Source organism: Camelus ferus, chromosome 8, assembly GCF_009834535.1.
Source record: "Camelus ferus isolate YT-003-E chromosome 8, BCGSAC_Cfer_1.0, whole genome shotgun sequence".
Taxonomy (NCBI): Eukaryota; Metazoa; Chordata; class Mammalia; order Artiodactyla; family Camelidae; genus Camelus; species Camelus ferus.
The window spans coordinates 50080524-50096485 of record NC_045703.1 but is presented as its reverse complement, the minus strand read 5'-3'; the positions used below and the strand labels follow the sequence as shown (position 1 = coordinate 50096485).

The 15962-nt window shown below is 41.7% G+C and overlaps 1 protein-coding gene across 1 annotated transcript in view; it reads left to right on the top strand.

The window, feature by feature from the left end:
• The window catches only part of MAP7 (microtubule associated protein 7), a 133609-nt gene that overhangs the window by 103497 nt on the left and 14150 nt on the right, over nucleotides 1-15962 (top strand). The window contains 7 exon segments of the mRNA XM_006188479.3: nucleotides 558-671; nucleotides 5418-5545; nucleotides 11387-11502; nucleotides 11832-12112; nucleotides 14190-14424; nucleotides 15196-15367; nucleotides 15595-15696. Coding sequence (XP_006188541.1) covers nucleotides 558-671; nucleotides 5418-5545; nucleotides 11387-11502; nucleotides 11832-12112; nucleotides 14190-14424; nucleotides 15196-15367; nucleotides 15595-15696 — 1148 coding nt within the window.

Here is a 15962-nt window from a genome sequence, read left to right as displayed (position 1 = left end):
TATTATATTTAATTTCTCCCAATTGTCCAAGTAGCAATTCATGGACATACAGCAAAATTTAATGGCAACCCTTTCTATCTTTATTTACGTATTTCCAGTCTTGCATTAAGCTGCCAAAGCTCTGTTGGAGTTGACATTCAAGGTACTTAGGACGCCCTTTGGCTGAGGTGTGTGCCATCAGTACACCGCCTATCCTGGTGAGGGCAGATGGGTACCACTGGACTCAGAGAAACATGCCAGACCTGTAGTTAAAATGTTTTTTCTGTTTTGTTACCTGTTGACTCCAAAGGAGGATGGTTAGCAAAATATGTGTCCAAAAAACTAGTATAGAGCCACAAACTTAACATCTTGAAGAAAGGCAACCTTACAGAATAGTGGCTCCTTTGAACAGAGTCCCTCCTGCCCTGACTCTCCACCAGCTTCCTCCCCGGACAACCTGGTCTCTCTCGAGGTCTCTCTCGAAGGCCTGGCGTGTGGAAGCAATAGGAGTGATGCCTTCCACCCCCTTGCCCCTGGAAAGAATGCTTCTAACATCTCGCTTATGTGGTGACGTTTAGCTCGCCGCCTGCAGCTCAGCCCATGGGAGAGCAGCGTCGTTAACAGATTGCTGACGCCCACACATTCGTTCCTGGCCAGAAGTAAAAGCACAGCTGCCTTGTCTGGAGATACAGGTAAAACTGTCAAGGTGCAACTTTCTCGCTGAGGGCAAGTCCTCCTCTAACAGCATCTCTGAGCCACCTGTACTCATCTAATCACACCTGATTTTTCCCATTGTGTGCTTCTCCTCCTCCTGGTGGAATGGCTTTGGAATTGTGTCTGTTGGTGTTGGTTTCATGGCCCAGGTATTGTTTCCTCTTAGCATCCATCTTAGAGTCTTATTTGGACACCAGATGCCAGGCAGACAAAGGATGCCCCTCCCTGTGATCAGATGGCTTCAGAGACTTCTGTCTGTTCATAATGTTACCAGAAAATCCTATCCCTTACCCACCTTTCCTCCTGTCCCTGCATCTGAGCAGATGACCAAGGGTAGAAATAATTTAATATTTAATTCTAATTTGTAGACTTGGGAATAAAGTTAAAGCACAGACCAATTTAAGCATAGCATTTCATAGTATGGCTGTGGTCTAGCCACTCATCCTCCCTGGGCTAGTCTTCTGTATGTAATTGAGTACCATTTCAAAACTAAATGTTGTGGAGAAGGCTAATTACAGTGTTCTTATTTGTTGCACACTTTGAAAATATATAAAATGCTCCAAGTACTGGTTATTACAGTTAGTTGTAACTCCACTACTTTTTTGAAATGTAAAACATGCCTGAATGAACCAACTAGTTTAATGAGAAGTTAGTATAGAGTCTGTATGTAGCTGGGCAGAAAGATAAATATTGGGCTTTTGGCAGCATCTCTCTTATGGTGAGCTGATTTAGATTTTCCCAAATATCTTTGGGCACAGTTGGTGTATCTATGTAACCAGCCCTCATCTTTGACACGTAGGAAATTGCATAGCTTCTTCATAAAGCTCCCTTTCAAACAGCTTCGCCTCTGCAAGCCTCTTCATGTTCACTAGCCCTCTTTATAAATAATAATTCTTGGTGGTTTTATAATGTCTTTCATCTATGGTGCCCAATGAGCTAGTTTCAACCTGAGTTCTCACAATACCCCTGGGAAGCAGTCAAGAAAGCAAAGTGCAGGCATTCCCACCACCTGCCTATGGAAACCAGGCACATTGACACTTGGAAAATTGATGGACTAGATCTTAAACATGCTTACCCCTCCATCCTTGGCACCCTCAGTGATGCTCTGTCTACAATTGTGCATTCAACTAGCTGGATCATAGTGATCTGTATTCTCTGTAAAGTCAGTCTCCTGTCAGCTGTCACACTGCATCTGAGATTTTTCTGGAGGAAAAATTATAGTTTATTTCAAGATGGTTTATTTTTATGCCCATGAATGTCATCCTTTTTTATGTAAGTCATGAAAGCTTTTCTTTATGTCTAGCTAATTGAAGAAACTGCTTTTCAGTCCTATTTCATAGGATCGAAATAGTTTATGGCTCTCATACTTCCGAACCTCCACATTGTGTGTGGTTTCATACTAAAGGACTGCCTCACATCTAAAAAAAATTGTCTTTCTTTGCTCTTTCTGTCATCACTAATTTTTGTCAATTCTTTCACTCTTCCTCTAGTCTCTTTCAACACCATTTCCTCATTTTCCATCCATTCTACTTGCCCATCTTCCCGCCTTCCTTCTTCATTGTTATTCTCAATCAAGGTGCTTTTTAATCTGCTAACTGGCTCTTCTTTACTTTGCAACTCCTCCATCTTCCTTTTCACAGATCAATACATTTTTGTAATTGATTTTAGTGTGAAGTAATACATAGCTTTTACTTGAGTTGCCTTTTTGTTAATACATTCTTTAGATCATTGTTACTTATTATTGCATTGATACAGCGTACAGCTTATGTTTAATGAACCAACTGTTTTTTAATTTCCATTTGAAAATTTTTATGGAAACGTCTCTTACATTTATCTTGTCAAAAACATTTTTCCTATGACTTTTATTTTTCCATCTGCTCCCCTTGGTTAGTCTTTCTTGTCTTCCCATTTTAGTGTTGTCCCTTAAGTTCACCTCATAATCCACTTGCCACTGGCAAGAGGATGACCTACATCCAGAGCCAGAGTTATAATAGCAGATCAAAAACAGCCATCCTTACCTCTAGGGTGTTCAGTGATTGCAAACTCCCAGAACAAGCAATAAGAGCAGTTGAAAATTGGAAATCAGAGTCTCAGATGTCTCACTTGTGGCCACAGCTTTGGGTTGATTATTCCTTGCTCATTTTTTAAAATATATTTAAGATACCTGTGATTATTAGAGCCCAGGATGAAATGAGTTAATACATGTAGAAATCTCAGACTAGTACCTGCACATAGTTGGCACTCAGTAAATATTATTATTATTCTACTATGTAATTATTCTCTAAGCTGCACCCTAACCACTTGAACTGCATTCTCTGCAGCCATTATTTCATATAGAAAATCTTGAATGAGTTAAATTAAGGTACGCATGCTACCAAGAGTAGAAAGAAATACTAGTATTGTAGGAGACTTTCTCAAAGACATTTCCATAAAAGAAATTTCATGTTTACAAACAACTTTGGGATATAGAGGGCACTCTAGGGGGAAGAAGCAACTACTATATATTGCTTTTACTATTTTGTCAAATAGGCAAGATTATTAGAATAAGTGATTTAAAAGTTTCAGGTTTTTCACTAGTTACTATTAAGAACAGCAATGAATTCCATGTACTGTAGCCTTAGAAGGAATTTATAATGTTTATTTTAGCCAGATGAGGTTTCTTGAACAAATAAATTTGAGGATTTTTGCATAGACTACACTTGGATAGGTTTAAGGATGTTTTCCTCCTTTCCTTAGTGTTAACTGGTCAGTATGATAAAGAATGAACCAGAGGCATGGTGAGATGGACTTACATCCAGGATGGTCTCAGGAAATGCTCCATTGATACCCCCCGAAATTATTACTTGCCAGTAAAGGGAAAAGAAATCATACTTCTGTGCTCCGTTCCTTTTTCAGTGTCAGACCCATGGCCTCACAGCAGGGTTATCTAATGTTTCCTGATCCTTTGGCAAGGTTAATGGCCTCTGGCTGTGCCCTGGGCCGTGTGTGCCTCTCTTGGTCATTAATACCACCGAAGTGCCTTATGCCAGGATATTCTTTAAATGTATTTGATTGGCATTTGGCGTTTGATTGAGGTTTACGTTAATGAACTCTTTCTTCGTCTGGGAAGTGCGATTGCTTTGTTGCGGCACTGAAGAAAAGGTTATTTTCAAATAGTTATCCATGTGCTCACAACAAGCCAAGGAAGGAGACGTTTTCGTTCTTCACAACACAAGGGAAGCTTCCTCCACCATTAAGGTCTGAAGTGAAGCTTTATGTCAGCTTGCAAGTAAGACACATACTCTTTTAAGGAGAACTGAGGGTATGCAAAGTGTTTTAGCTTATCCAAGAAATAGAATTCTGTTTTCAGATGATAGGGAAAAAAAGAGTTCAGTTTCCAGTCTGTTCACTGCCTTGACCATTCAGTGATAACCAGAAGGTGCTGCAAGGCATTTAATTAAAGAGAACACAGAAATAAAGATGCAATCTGAAGAACTGTCTATAGATTAAAAAATAATAACAAATATTTTAGCTATAATTCTAAAGTTAAGATTACCTTGAATTTGTCCTATGAACTTTTGAATTTTTAATTTATTAATCCTATTCAGTTGACATAACAGTGTCTTTAAAGGGTTGCTACATTGGCTAGAGTTGGGTAAAGTCATCTTACAATGTGGTTCAAATACATAGTATTCCCCTCAGTAGTCATATTTAATTGTCTTATTTTTTGCTGGAAAACAAGATTTCTGGATGAGATCTGGGCCTTAGAACATTAGTACCCACATATTTGATATCTATGCAGTGTTATATAAATTTCTTTAAACCCACTGTTGCTCAGAATCACTTGATTAATGACAACATTCCTTTGAAGGTGAATAGCCAGAAACTGTGTGGTTTTTAAATATATATATATTCCATCTTGAGTAAAACTGTAACACCTATTCATGATTCAACTTTATTTTGTATAATTCTAACATATATATGTTCTATTCACTGTTTTAAATGATGACATTCCATTTCCCCATACGTTCTGCTGCTTGTTACGAACTATCAAATGCCTTGGCTTTTGGGAAAACCCAGAAACATGCATTTGATTTGCCTTTAAATAGATAAAACATTTGCAGAATTTTTTTTCCGTGGAAATTATTAGTTGTTCTTGTAACAAGTCTTAGCACCCGGTAAGACTTGGTCAAGTAACATTTTAAAAATTCAGTTGCTTTTTTCCCACTGGCTGTTGAATTTTACTCCCGAAATAGTTGTAGTAAATCTTGCTTGCCTGCTGCTCCCTTGCTGTCTTTCCACCTTTTGTTCCATCTTAAAGCTAACTAGGAAAAATCTTATTATAAACAATCCTTATCTTAAAATTATCTGTCACTAATATAGCATTTTACCAGAACCATCTGTTTATAGGAACATAAGGCCATTGCTATCTGTAATTATTGGCTGACATCTGTCTGTATCTTTAGTCAGTATTTAAATAGCCAAATAGCTTATATATTCCAGATTTTTCACTTGGACGTGCCCTCCTTTGGACACGCAGTAAACTGACAGGACCGTGAGGAGAGTTGAGTATGATGGTTCTGGACACCTTTAGGTAATAACATCTTCTCCCTACTTTTCTCTCTATCTCCGCTTTGCTCCTCTTCCTGCTCCTGCTTTTTGGCTTTCCTTCAACTGCTCCTCTGGCACTCTTGTGTGTAAAACAATCATCTGCACCCTAGTTATCCCCATTTGTCCTCGTTCAGCATCTTGCAGCCCCATCAACATCATGCCCTACAAAGCTGCACACTCTAGAAATCCGACGGAGCGACCAAAATTCTTTGTAACAGCGCCCGAGGGCTCCGCGCGAAGGAGGACTGTTCACGGCACAGCGGTGAGTAGCGGTTGGGAGCAGCCTGGCGAGTCGGTGCTGTTTCTGTGCAGAGTGGACACCGCCCCGAGGTGCAGTGTGTGGATGCAGGAGCGGGCGCTGGTGACATCCATCCCCCTATCCATCCCACCAGTCTTGAATCTGGCTGGCTGGGCGGTGCTGTCCCCACACTTCCTCTCCATTTGGGGACTTTTGCTCCCCCGGAAAATTTGAGTTTGAAAAGGAAAACTATTCTTTGTTCAAGCATGTCTGGCGGCAGAACCATTGTGTGGGTGCCTCCTTACAAATAAGTACAATTCCAGCACACTTAATCTTTGAAAGTAAGAAAGCCTTTGAAGGGGAAGAGGGCCTGGACTGCTACCTCTGCATTTTATTCCAATCGTCTCCAGAAGCTGGTTGAACTCTAAATGCAGTTCACTAAAAAAGCAAGAGAAAGCATTTTTGTCTGTCTAGCTAATTCCTGTCATGGTCCAGATCTTAAAATGTAGTAACGAAGTATTTTGAAAACACTAGTTAGTCACTAAGTAATTCTTGAAAGGCCATTGGGCTGTGCTATGGCCTCAGAGTTTGCAAGTGAAGAATATAATTTGTGCTTGTTATTCCTGGCAAGGTGGCTGATCTAACGCTAATTTTCACCATGATAGAAGTGCAGTGAGGTCACTTGTACGTCTCCAGGAATCTTTCTTTGTTTTAAACTGTGTGTTATTTGGTTGCTGTTGAAAGATGTAGACATTGTTCCGTGGTCTTCAGACATTGCACTTTAGTCTTAAAGGACTCCCCAGTCAACCAGAAGATCTCATTGCCTCTCTCTCATGGTAATAGCATGGCTCGTTTAATTGAAAAGCTGGAATCTCAATCTTAACTTCCCAGAGCAATTCTGATTTATAAAGCTGATGGACACTTAAAAGGATTTTGCTTAGACTTTTGAGGATAATTTAAGGCTTGTGAGAGCTTGATGGCTTTGCCTACAGGCAATTTTCTTTCAAGCCCTTCAGGCTTTCAGGAATCAACATTTAATTCATGATTGAGTCAGGCCTCCAGCGCTTCAAGCCGAAGGTGAAACTGCCTTTGATATTTAGGAGGTGTTCCATAGTTAGCACACTGGTGCTTCAGAGATCCTAGCTGTGGACAAAAAGCAATGGTGAAGCAGAACAGCTTTGGCCCCAAACACTGGATACTTACTGGGTAGGGAAAAGCATTTACAAAGGCAAAATATCTTGTTATGGATAAAAACGAAAATGAACACTCCAAGAGGGAAGGATGAGAGCTGACCCTTGGCCAACAGATTAAATGAGAGGGATTTGTCATCATATGATCCAAAACCTATACTTTCTTACTGGTTTTCTTTTTTTCTTTCTTTCTTTCTTTTTTATTTTTCCTCTGTAGTGCCTTCCTCCTCTTTCTGTATTTGATCTACTGGGATCACAATATTTAGGCAAATACCTACTGCCAGAAAATGACTAAAAAATTATTTATACCCCAGAGCTGCACTGTGGAATTCAGCTGAGCACTTGAAAAGTGACTATGAGACTGACAGATCAAAGTTTAAATTTAATTTTCTTTTTGAAAATGTTTAATTGTGACAAAAAACTTACCAAAATGTACCATCTTAACCATTTTTAAGTGTACAACAGGTATTCACCTTGTTGTGCAGCCAGTCTCTAGAACTTTTAAAATCTAAAACTGAAACTGTAGCTATTAAACAACAACTTTTCATTTTTTCCTCCCCCAGCTCCTGGCAACCACCATTCAACTTAATGTTTCTATGAATTTGACTACCCTAGACACCTCATACACATGAAATCATACACGATTTGTCTTTTTTGTGATTGCCTTATTTCACTTAGTGTAATGTCCTTAAGGTCTGTTCTTCCATGCTATAGCATGTGACAGGATTTCCGTTCTTTATAAAGCTAATAATACTCCATTGTGTGTGTATCTATACATATACGTGAGTATATTATGTAAATACACACATGTATATATGTATATACACACCGCATTTTGTTATTCTGTTCATCTGTTGATGGACATTTGAGTTGCTTCTGCCTTTTGGCTATTGTGACTAGCACTGCCCTGAACATGGGTGTACAGATAATCTCTGTACTGAAGATCCTGCCTTCAGTTCTTTTGCATGTATACCCAATTGTTGGGTCTTATGATAATTCTATTTTTAATTTTTGGGTGACTGCTATAGTGTTTCCCATAGTGATGGCACCATTTTACTTACATTCCAACCAGAAGGGTATAAGGTCTTCCACTTTTTTCACACCTTCACCAACACTTGTTTTTTTTTTTTTCAGGTTTTTTGTTTGTTTGTTTGTTTGATCATTTGTTTTAAAATGTTAGCCTAATGCATGTGAGATGATATCTCACTGTGGTTTTGATTTGCATTTCTCTAATGGTCAATGATGGTGAGCATCTTTTTATATGTTTAATGGCCATTTGTATATCATCTTTGGAGAAATAGGTAATCCAGTCCTTTGCCCATTTTTCAATCTTAATCTTTAGTTTTTTAATCATAATCTTTAGTAATTTGATCTTAATATATTATGGATATTAATCCTTTATCAGATATATGATTTGCTAATATTTTCTCCCATTTTATAGGTTGCCTTCTTACTCTGTTGATTGTATCTTTTGATGCACAGTTTTTAAGTTTGATGTAGTCCCATTTGTCTATTTTTGCTTTTGTTGCATGTGCTTTTGGTGTTGTATCCAAGAAATCATTACCAAATCTAGTATCATATGCTTCCCATTTTCTTCTGGGAATTTTATAGTTTTAAGTCTTTTAACATTTAGGTCTTTAATCATTTTGAGTTCACTTTTGTATATGGTGTAAGGTAAGGGTTCAGCTACACTGTTTTACATGTGGATATCCAGTTTTCCCAGCACCATTTGTTGAAAAGACTGTCTTTTCCCCATTAAGTGATCTTGGCACCCTTGTCTAGGATCCTTTGACCATATACACAAAGGTTTATTTCTGGATTCTCTATTCTATGCCATTGGCCTATATGTCTGTCTTCATGACAGTACCATACTGTTTTGATTACCATAGCTTTGTGATGTATTCTGAGATCAGGGCATATGACACCTCTAACTTTGTTCTTCTTTTTCAAGATTGTTTTGTCCATTCAGAGTCCCTTGAGTTTCCATATAAATTTAGGGTGGATTTTTTTGTATTTCTGCAAAAAATGACATGGGCTTTTGATAGGGATTGCATTGATTCTGTAGATTGCTTTGGGTAGTATTAACATCTTAGCAATAATAAGTCTTCTAGTCCATAAATGTAAGATGTCTTCCTATTTATTAGTATCTTCTTTAATTTCTTTCAGCAATGCCTTCTAGGTTTCACCATGGAAGTCTTCTACCTCCTTGGTTAAGTTTGTTCCTAAGTAATTTATTCTTTTTGATGCTATTGTAAATGGAATTGTTTTCTTGGTTTCCTTTTCAATTTTATCTTTTATTTTAATTAATTTATATTTAAATTCATATTGTCACATGTGGCCAGTGGCTACCATTTTGGACAGGGTAAATGCAGAGCATTTCTGTCATCACTGGTCTCTTGTACAGTGCTGCCCTGGAGTATCTGACTCTGTTGTCTCTCTTGAGGGTTGTTTGCATTCTAAACCTAACTCTAATTGTAAAGTTAAAGTCTTTGCCCTGCTGGTAAGTTGTCCAGACCATTGACATGGGCAGCTTGCTGCACATGTTCCACTCTAGCCTTGTGGAAATTGTTAACAGGAAAGATTATTGTACAGACTGCCGGCTATTAACTCAGATCAGGATGAGAATCAGGAGCACCTTTACACGTGTGGTACACCAATAGGTAACTGGGTGCAAGACCAATGGAAAGACATTTAAAAGTACTAAGAGGATAACAGTGTCTACCTGCCAGGGAGGGTGTTATCTCAAATACTGAGCATTTTTCCAAACTGTTCCTCCCTGCTCCCCTTACCTCTTTAAGATGATTAAAGGGAGGCCAGCTTTAGGGAAGAAAGAATTGGTTCAATTGCACTTTAACAAAAAGAAGACTCTGAGGATTATACACCTCATTAAATTTTCTTTTTTTTTCTTTTTTTTTCTTTTTTTTTTTTTTTACTATTTTTTTAATGGAGGTACTGGAGATTGAACCCAGGACCTCATGCATGCTAAGCCCATGCTCCCACTAAGCTATACCGACCGCCCTGGATTATACACCTTTATGTAGGTTCGTTCGCAGATGCCTGTCTTATCAAGGCACGGATGATGAGATCAGTCCCCAAATCCTCCATAACACAAGTTACCCTTCCTGACTTACTTTCCCATTCAGATCTCTTTTTGATCTGACTTAAGCTAAGTTAAAATGTTTCAAGAAAAAGGAAGAAATGTGACGTGAGGAACTTAACCGCCAAGTCCTTTGGGAAGAGCCCTGGGTCTTCCACTCTGGGGACTGATTTGCCAGAGGCATAATTGCCACCCTGTACACTTACTTGTCAAGAGGGTTCCATATGTTGGTTGCGGCTCCTGCTACCCAAGGACCGCAGCTGTTCTCTGAGGCCCATCGCCTGCCTTCTGGTACCAGACAGAGGAAAAGGGTGGCCATGCAGCCGCAGGTGATACAGAGCTGGCACCCTCTTGGCGCAGCTCTTTCCTGCCCCATTCTTTATCTATTTTACTTAGAAGTTCTGGGGAGACATTATTTGACACTGGGATGTTTTTCCTCCACTTATAGCCCGGTCCATCAACTAGGATGCTACTAGGGAAAATGGAGAGAAGCAATTAGAAGAGAGGCTAAAGGGAGCAAAAGGGAAGGGAAGGAAGGAGGGAGTTGCTGCTTGAGCCAGGCAGAAAAGGAGGGGACAGAAGGTACCCGCCAGCTTACTGGCCCTGAGGCCGCTCCTGCCCTCCACCCTTGCGGGTGGCTTTCCTGCAAGGAGCCCACAGAACGACAGACTGACAGGCATTCACACAGGTGCCTCCAGCAAGCATCCATCCGCACCCCAGAACATTGCCAGCGATGTTCCAGATACTTGGAATGAGTCTTTCTCTTCCGTTGTGCCTTTTTTTTTTTTCCTTCTCTCTTGTGTTGCCTTTACACTGTCAGCACACTTCTGGGTCTCCTTTTGCCCATTTCAATACAGGAAAGGTATAATTTCTCTGACTGAATTCCTAGTGTGCAGTCAGAGGGGCTGATGTTTTTTGGCCCACCCTCAGATTTCAATTTCATCCCTAATGAAGAAGACTAAAATTGATTAAAATTCCTCACTTGAACCTGACTACTCCTTCAAGGACAAGAGGACACTGGGTGAGGAAGGACTTGTTTGTATAACATCAGCATAAAGAAAAAAATGAATTAACGTCTGATATAGCAGACATGTAAATTAAAAAAAAAAAAAAGACTGAGCTATAGTATGTTCCAGAGTGGAAAAAAAAAAAAAAGAAAATTGCTAAGGAATGAAAAGGGAAAAAGGTAGGGGGAATAAACTAGAAATGACCTTTATTTTGACATTTGTATGGGCTTAACCAGACTATGAGAGATTTTGCTCCAGGTAATTTTAGAAACAAAGTACTATACAAAGTAAGTGCTTTCTAAAAGTGCACTTTTGTTTTATTTTGTTTTACAGATATAAGTCTAGATCATACTTCCAGAACCTTCTTATTAGTGTCAAATTGTGTTAATTCAATTCTAATGTTCAGTTTTAACCTAATAGAGACCTTTTGTTGGGTGGAATGGATATATATGTCAAAGATTGGAAATTTTCCAAACAGTCACTCAGTGGATTGCAGCTCCACTATTGAATACTGTAAATGTGTTTGTCCCGCTCATGGAAAAATCTAATTATTGTGTTTCTCTGACCTCAGGGCTATAAAAGAGAGAGGGAGAGAGAAAATGTACCCTTCCACCTCACATCCAGCTTCCGAAGGGCTCTATCTCCGTCTCATCCCAAAGCCAGGTCTCCAGCTTCCTCCCGACTTTGGTGAGTGAAATGTAAGAGGCTGGCTGGGTTGTTCCACGTTGGAGAATTGGTAGCCTGTGTCCTCTGAAAGGAAACTGTTCTCCCCACACTGTTTAGCCTTCACTTAGGAAGTAACGTTTTTCCTCAGAGGCAAGAAAAAAGAAAACTGGAATGAGTCTCTAAAGTGAGTATTTTTGAGTTTGCCACATGACACATTCGCCTAGTTCAATGTGTTTATTTCTCTTCCCTGTTGGCGTTCCAGCACTATTACATGGTAGAGGCGTGAGGAGAGGAAGGCTCTGGCAAGCCCGTTCTAATGTGCCCCTTCTCTTTACTTTCTTTGTGGCCAGGCTCCCATCCAAGTCCTTCCCCCATTTGCCTGGCACACCCAGACCAACCTCTGCGTCTCCTGGATCAGTCAAAGCTGCCCCTGCTCAGGTCCGGCCCCCCTCCCCCGGCAACATCCGCCCCATCAAGAGAGAAGTCAGAGTGGAACCCGACAGAAAAGACCCTGAGAAAGAACCTCATAAAGTTGCCAACGAGCCCTCACTGAAGGGCAGAACACCTTTAGGGAAGGTAGAAGAAGCCACAGTTGAAGAAGGGACACCCATCGAAGCAGAGGCTGCCCCTGGTAGGAGGCGGCTGGCTCGCGGTGGGCGTGGGTTGCTCTCTACTCACTCTTACTTTTTCTCTTGCACAGCTTTTCCTTAGCTTGTTCCTTCTTTCATTTTTTTATTTTTAATTTTTCCTTATTGAGGGCTTGGAAATTTTACGCATCCAGAAGGGCCAATTTGGGGACCTTTATTTGAGTATAATTTTCTTATATATAAAGGAAGAATTGTACATCCAAAAGTATATTGTCAGAGCCACAGCATATTAATTCAGGTGTGGTTTATGATTCCTTTTATTGACCGAGTCCAGTGTTTGACAAAGTGTGGTATTCAGAGCACCTGCATCAGAATCACTTGTGTTAGTTATCTCTTGCTGTGTAACAAATTATCCCCAAACCGTGCAGCTTATAAAAACAACGAAGTTACTATATCAGGCAGAGTCTTAGGTCAGGAGTTCAGGAGCAGCTTAGCCAGGTCGTCAGAGGATGGCTGTCAGCACGTGGTCTTTGTTTCCTGACACGTTAACCTCTCCGGAGGATTGTTTGATGTCTTCACAGTCTGTCCGCTTGCTCTTGCTAGCTTCCCCCAGAGTGAGTGATCTGGGACAGAGAATCACAAGGAACCCACAGTTATCTTTTATGCCTAGTCCCAGAAGTCACACACACACACACACACACACACACACACACACACAGAAGTCACAGTTTCTGTCACACTGTCCATCCGAAGCAAGTCACCAGGTTCAACTCACACTCAAGTGGAGAGGATTAGTCTCCACCTTTTAAAGGGAGGATTTTCGAAGGATTTAGGGAAATAGTTTTAAACCACCACATCTATAATATTTCAAACTATAGAACCCTGGCTCTACGTCAGACCTACTGAACCAAATACATAGTGTATCCAAGGACTCTGGGGATACTAGGCTCATCTGTTGACTCCTGTGCAGGATTGTCACATTAGAGTGGCCAGTTACCCTCTGCATATTGGAGTTTAAGGACCACTGGCTCACTTAGCCTGTGTGCTTGACAGAGGTCAGAATTTTTTCCAGAAGACCCAGTGGATCTCATCTCTACCAGGCTAACCAGGTGCTATTTAGATGTTTAAAATCACCTGGAACTAGAAATTCAATATATCCTGTTGCAAGTTGTCTTCATTCCAAAGTTTCTCCTTAAGACTTAATTTGAAGTTAGAAGGTGGGGCAAAGATAGAATAGATGACTGAAGACAAATGATAGTGTTGTTAGGGAATGGAAGAGTCCAGTGTTTGTTTGCATGAAGTGAAGAAGAAGAGAAAGGCCAGAAAGTGTCCTGAGAGCAAAGAAAGATGTGTGAGAGCAGAAGGAGAAACAGAAACCTTGAGAGGAGGGTCTGGAGTGGTCAGGTACCAGAGATCACACATCACCATGGACCTCTGTAGGGCTCCCTGCTACATCAGCCCTGTGGGTCATTTTCCAGAGTCCAAATAAGGTCGGAGAACTCCTGCTTCTATCTCACATCTTGGCATGAGGCCTGGCAGTGGAGCCCCGAGTTGTATAAGGAATACAGGTGCGGGTTGCTGAAAAGACCCTTGGCTCTGCCTTCCTCAGACTTGGAGACGGCTCTGAGTAGACAAAAGGGACCATCTTCCCAGCCTGAATCTGGGCTCCTGTTACGGACACTGGGAATGGTCACCAAAAGCCTTGAGTCCTCTAGTGATGAATAGTCACTAAAGAAAAGGAATTTTTTTTAATGCAATGAAAGGCAAATGGAAGATCTCGTCTTCTTTTTTGCTGGGGTTATAACTTCCCACAGAACCTAACGTGAGGTTCTATACTCAGTACACATTCGATATATGTTGTTAACTGATTTAACTTGTATAAAAATAAGACTTGGTGACAGAGTGTCAGCTTCGCATGTCTCACTTACACACGCAGCTTTGTGTTATCCGTTGCCCGGTGACAGACAGAATACAGTGAAACCGTGAGAACACGCAGTGATAAACGTTCCCTTTTCTTTTATAATGTTGAATTCTAGGCCTGGGGAGTGGGGAATGCTCGTTTTTGTCTTGTTCTTTGGCTTTTGTTTCCAGTTGGTTTTCTCCTTGTACCTGTTTGTACAGCTGCTCCAGCGGCAGCCCCAGCTCCAGTCCCAGCCTCCGAGCCAGCGCCAGGTCCGGCCTCAGCCTCCACGCCAGTCCCATCCCCCACTGTGACTGCCAGTACTTCTCCTAAGACCTCTGCAGGCACCACCGACCCGGAAGAGGCCACGAGGCTGCTGGCAGAGAAGAGGCGGCTGGCCCGAGAGCAGAGAGAGAAGGAGGAAAGGGAGAAGAGGGAGAAGGAAGAGCTGGAAAGGTAAAGGAGTGACACACTGCATAGAGACACCCTAGTGACACCTCGGATTAAATCTTCAGTCAGAAGAGGTGGTAGTAGTGTTGAAGGTGAATCAGTTGTTTCAGAGTTACTCTTCCCTGGTGTTCCTCTGACCACTACGTGACTTTATTAAGTCACATTTTCTTACTATAATGACAGTAGGACAAAATTGATGAAGAAAGGTTTAAAGAAAAAAAATTCCCATCATCTTACCAGATTTCAATAATTGTGTACATGTTGGGTAACCCTTTCCAGTCTCTGTGAACAGCGTGTGGGTGTGTATGCTCACATCAGTAGATACATACACACGTGTATTTGCAGTCATAACCACAATAGAGGTACAGTTGTGCAGTCTGAGTATTTCATTTGACATAGCTCTCATCTCCGTATTTCCTCATCATCTTTTCTCATTTCTCATTTACAAAATATTTGGGGGGAGAGTTAAATTCGTTACTCAAAAGTCACATTACTGGATTAAACAATCCAACTATCTCAGCCTTTAAAGATAGTTCTGTTGCAGATCCTTCTGAAAAACAAGCTGTCCTCCGAATCTTGGTGGATACATTCTGGGTCTGTCCACCCGAAGGCAACGTGAGGCTGTGGAGGGGAGGAGGAAGAGAGGATGGCTCCCCATGTGTCCAGTGGAGACTTGGCCAGACCGCCCAGCAGGCTGTCCTGGCGATAACCACTCACTTGAGACTCTCCAGGGAACTCCCCTCATGCATCTTGAGCTTGGGTTTTGTCTTTTTCCAGACAAAAGAGGGAGGAGTTGGCTCAAAAGGTGGCTGAAGAGAGAACCCGCAGGGAGGAGGAGGCCCGCCGGCTGGAAGCAGAGCAAGCCCGGGAGAGGGAAGAGCAGCTGCGGCAGCAGGAGGAGGAGCGGGCGCGGCGCGAGCAGGAAGAGATGGAGCGCGTCCAGAAGCAGGTGGGGTCCGGACTGGAGATGCGGAGAGGGGCGGAGAGCGGTGGCGCGGATGAGTAGAGGAAGATGTTGAGCTTAGCGCTAGGAGTGCCCTGTCTCCTGCGCGCCCTTGGGGTCCGCACGTTCTCCACCTGCCATTCTTACCCCCAACCCTGGGCGCCCGGGGACCGCTGGGCAGCGGGCATATCCAGCCTCTTTGTAAGAAGCAGATGCCGACTTCTTGTTTTCAGAAAGAAGAAGAAGCGCGTGTTCGCGAAGAAGCAGAGAGGGTCCGGCAGGAACGGGAGAAGCATTTCCAGAGAGAAGAGCAGGAGCGCCTGGAGAGAAAGAAGGTAGTAGCGTCCCACTCGGAAGCCTGGCGCACTCTTTGTCCTGATTCTTCTAGACTTGAGGCCGTCTCAAGACCGAGACACCAGCTTACTGCCGTCAGAAAGCAAATGTGTTTTGCCCATTCCAGATAAACTAAAGTAGCTCTCAGTATAAATATTCTTCTCCAAAGAAAACAGTCTTCATGTTTCAGCCTTCACCATAAAGTTCCTTCCAGTTCATGTGGCTTAAGCCAGTTCCACCTTCCTTGAATAAGTCCTGTTAAGACAAA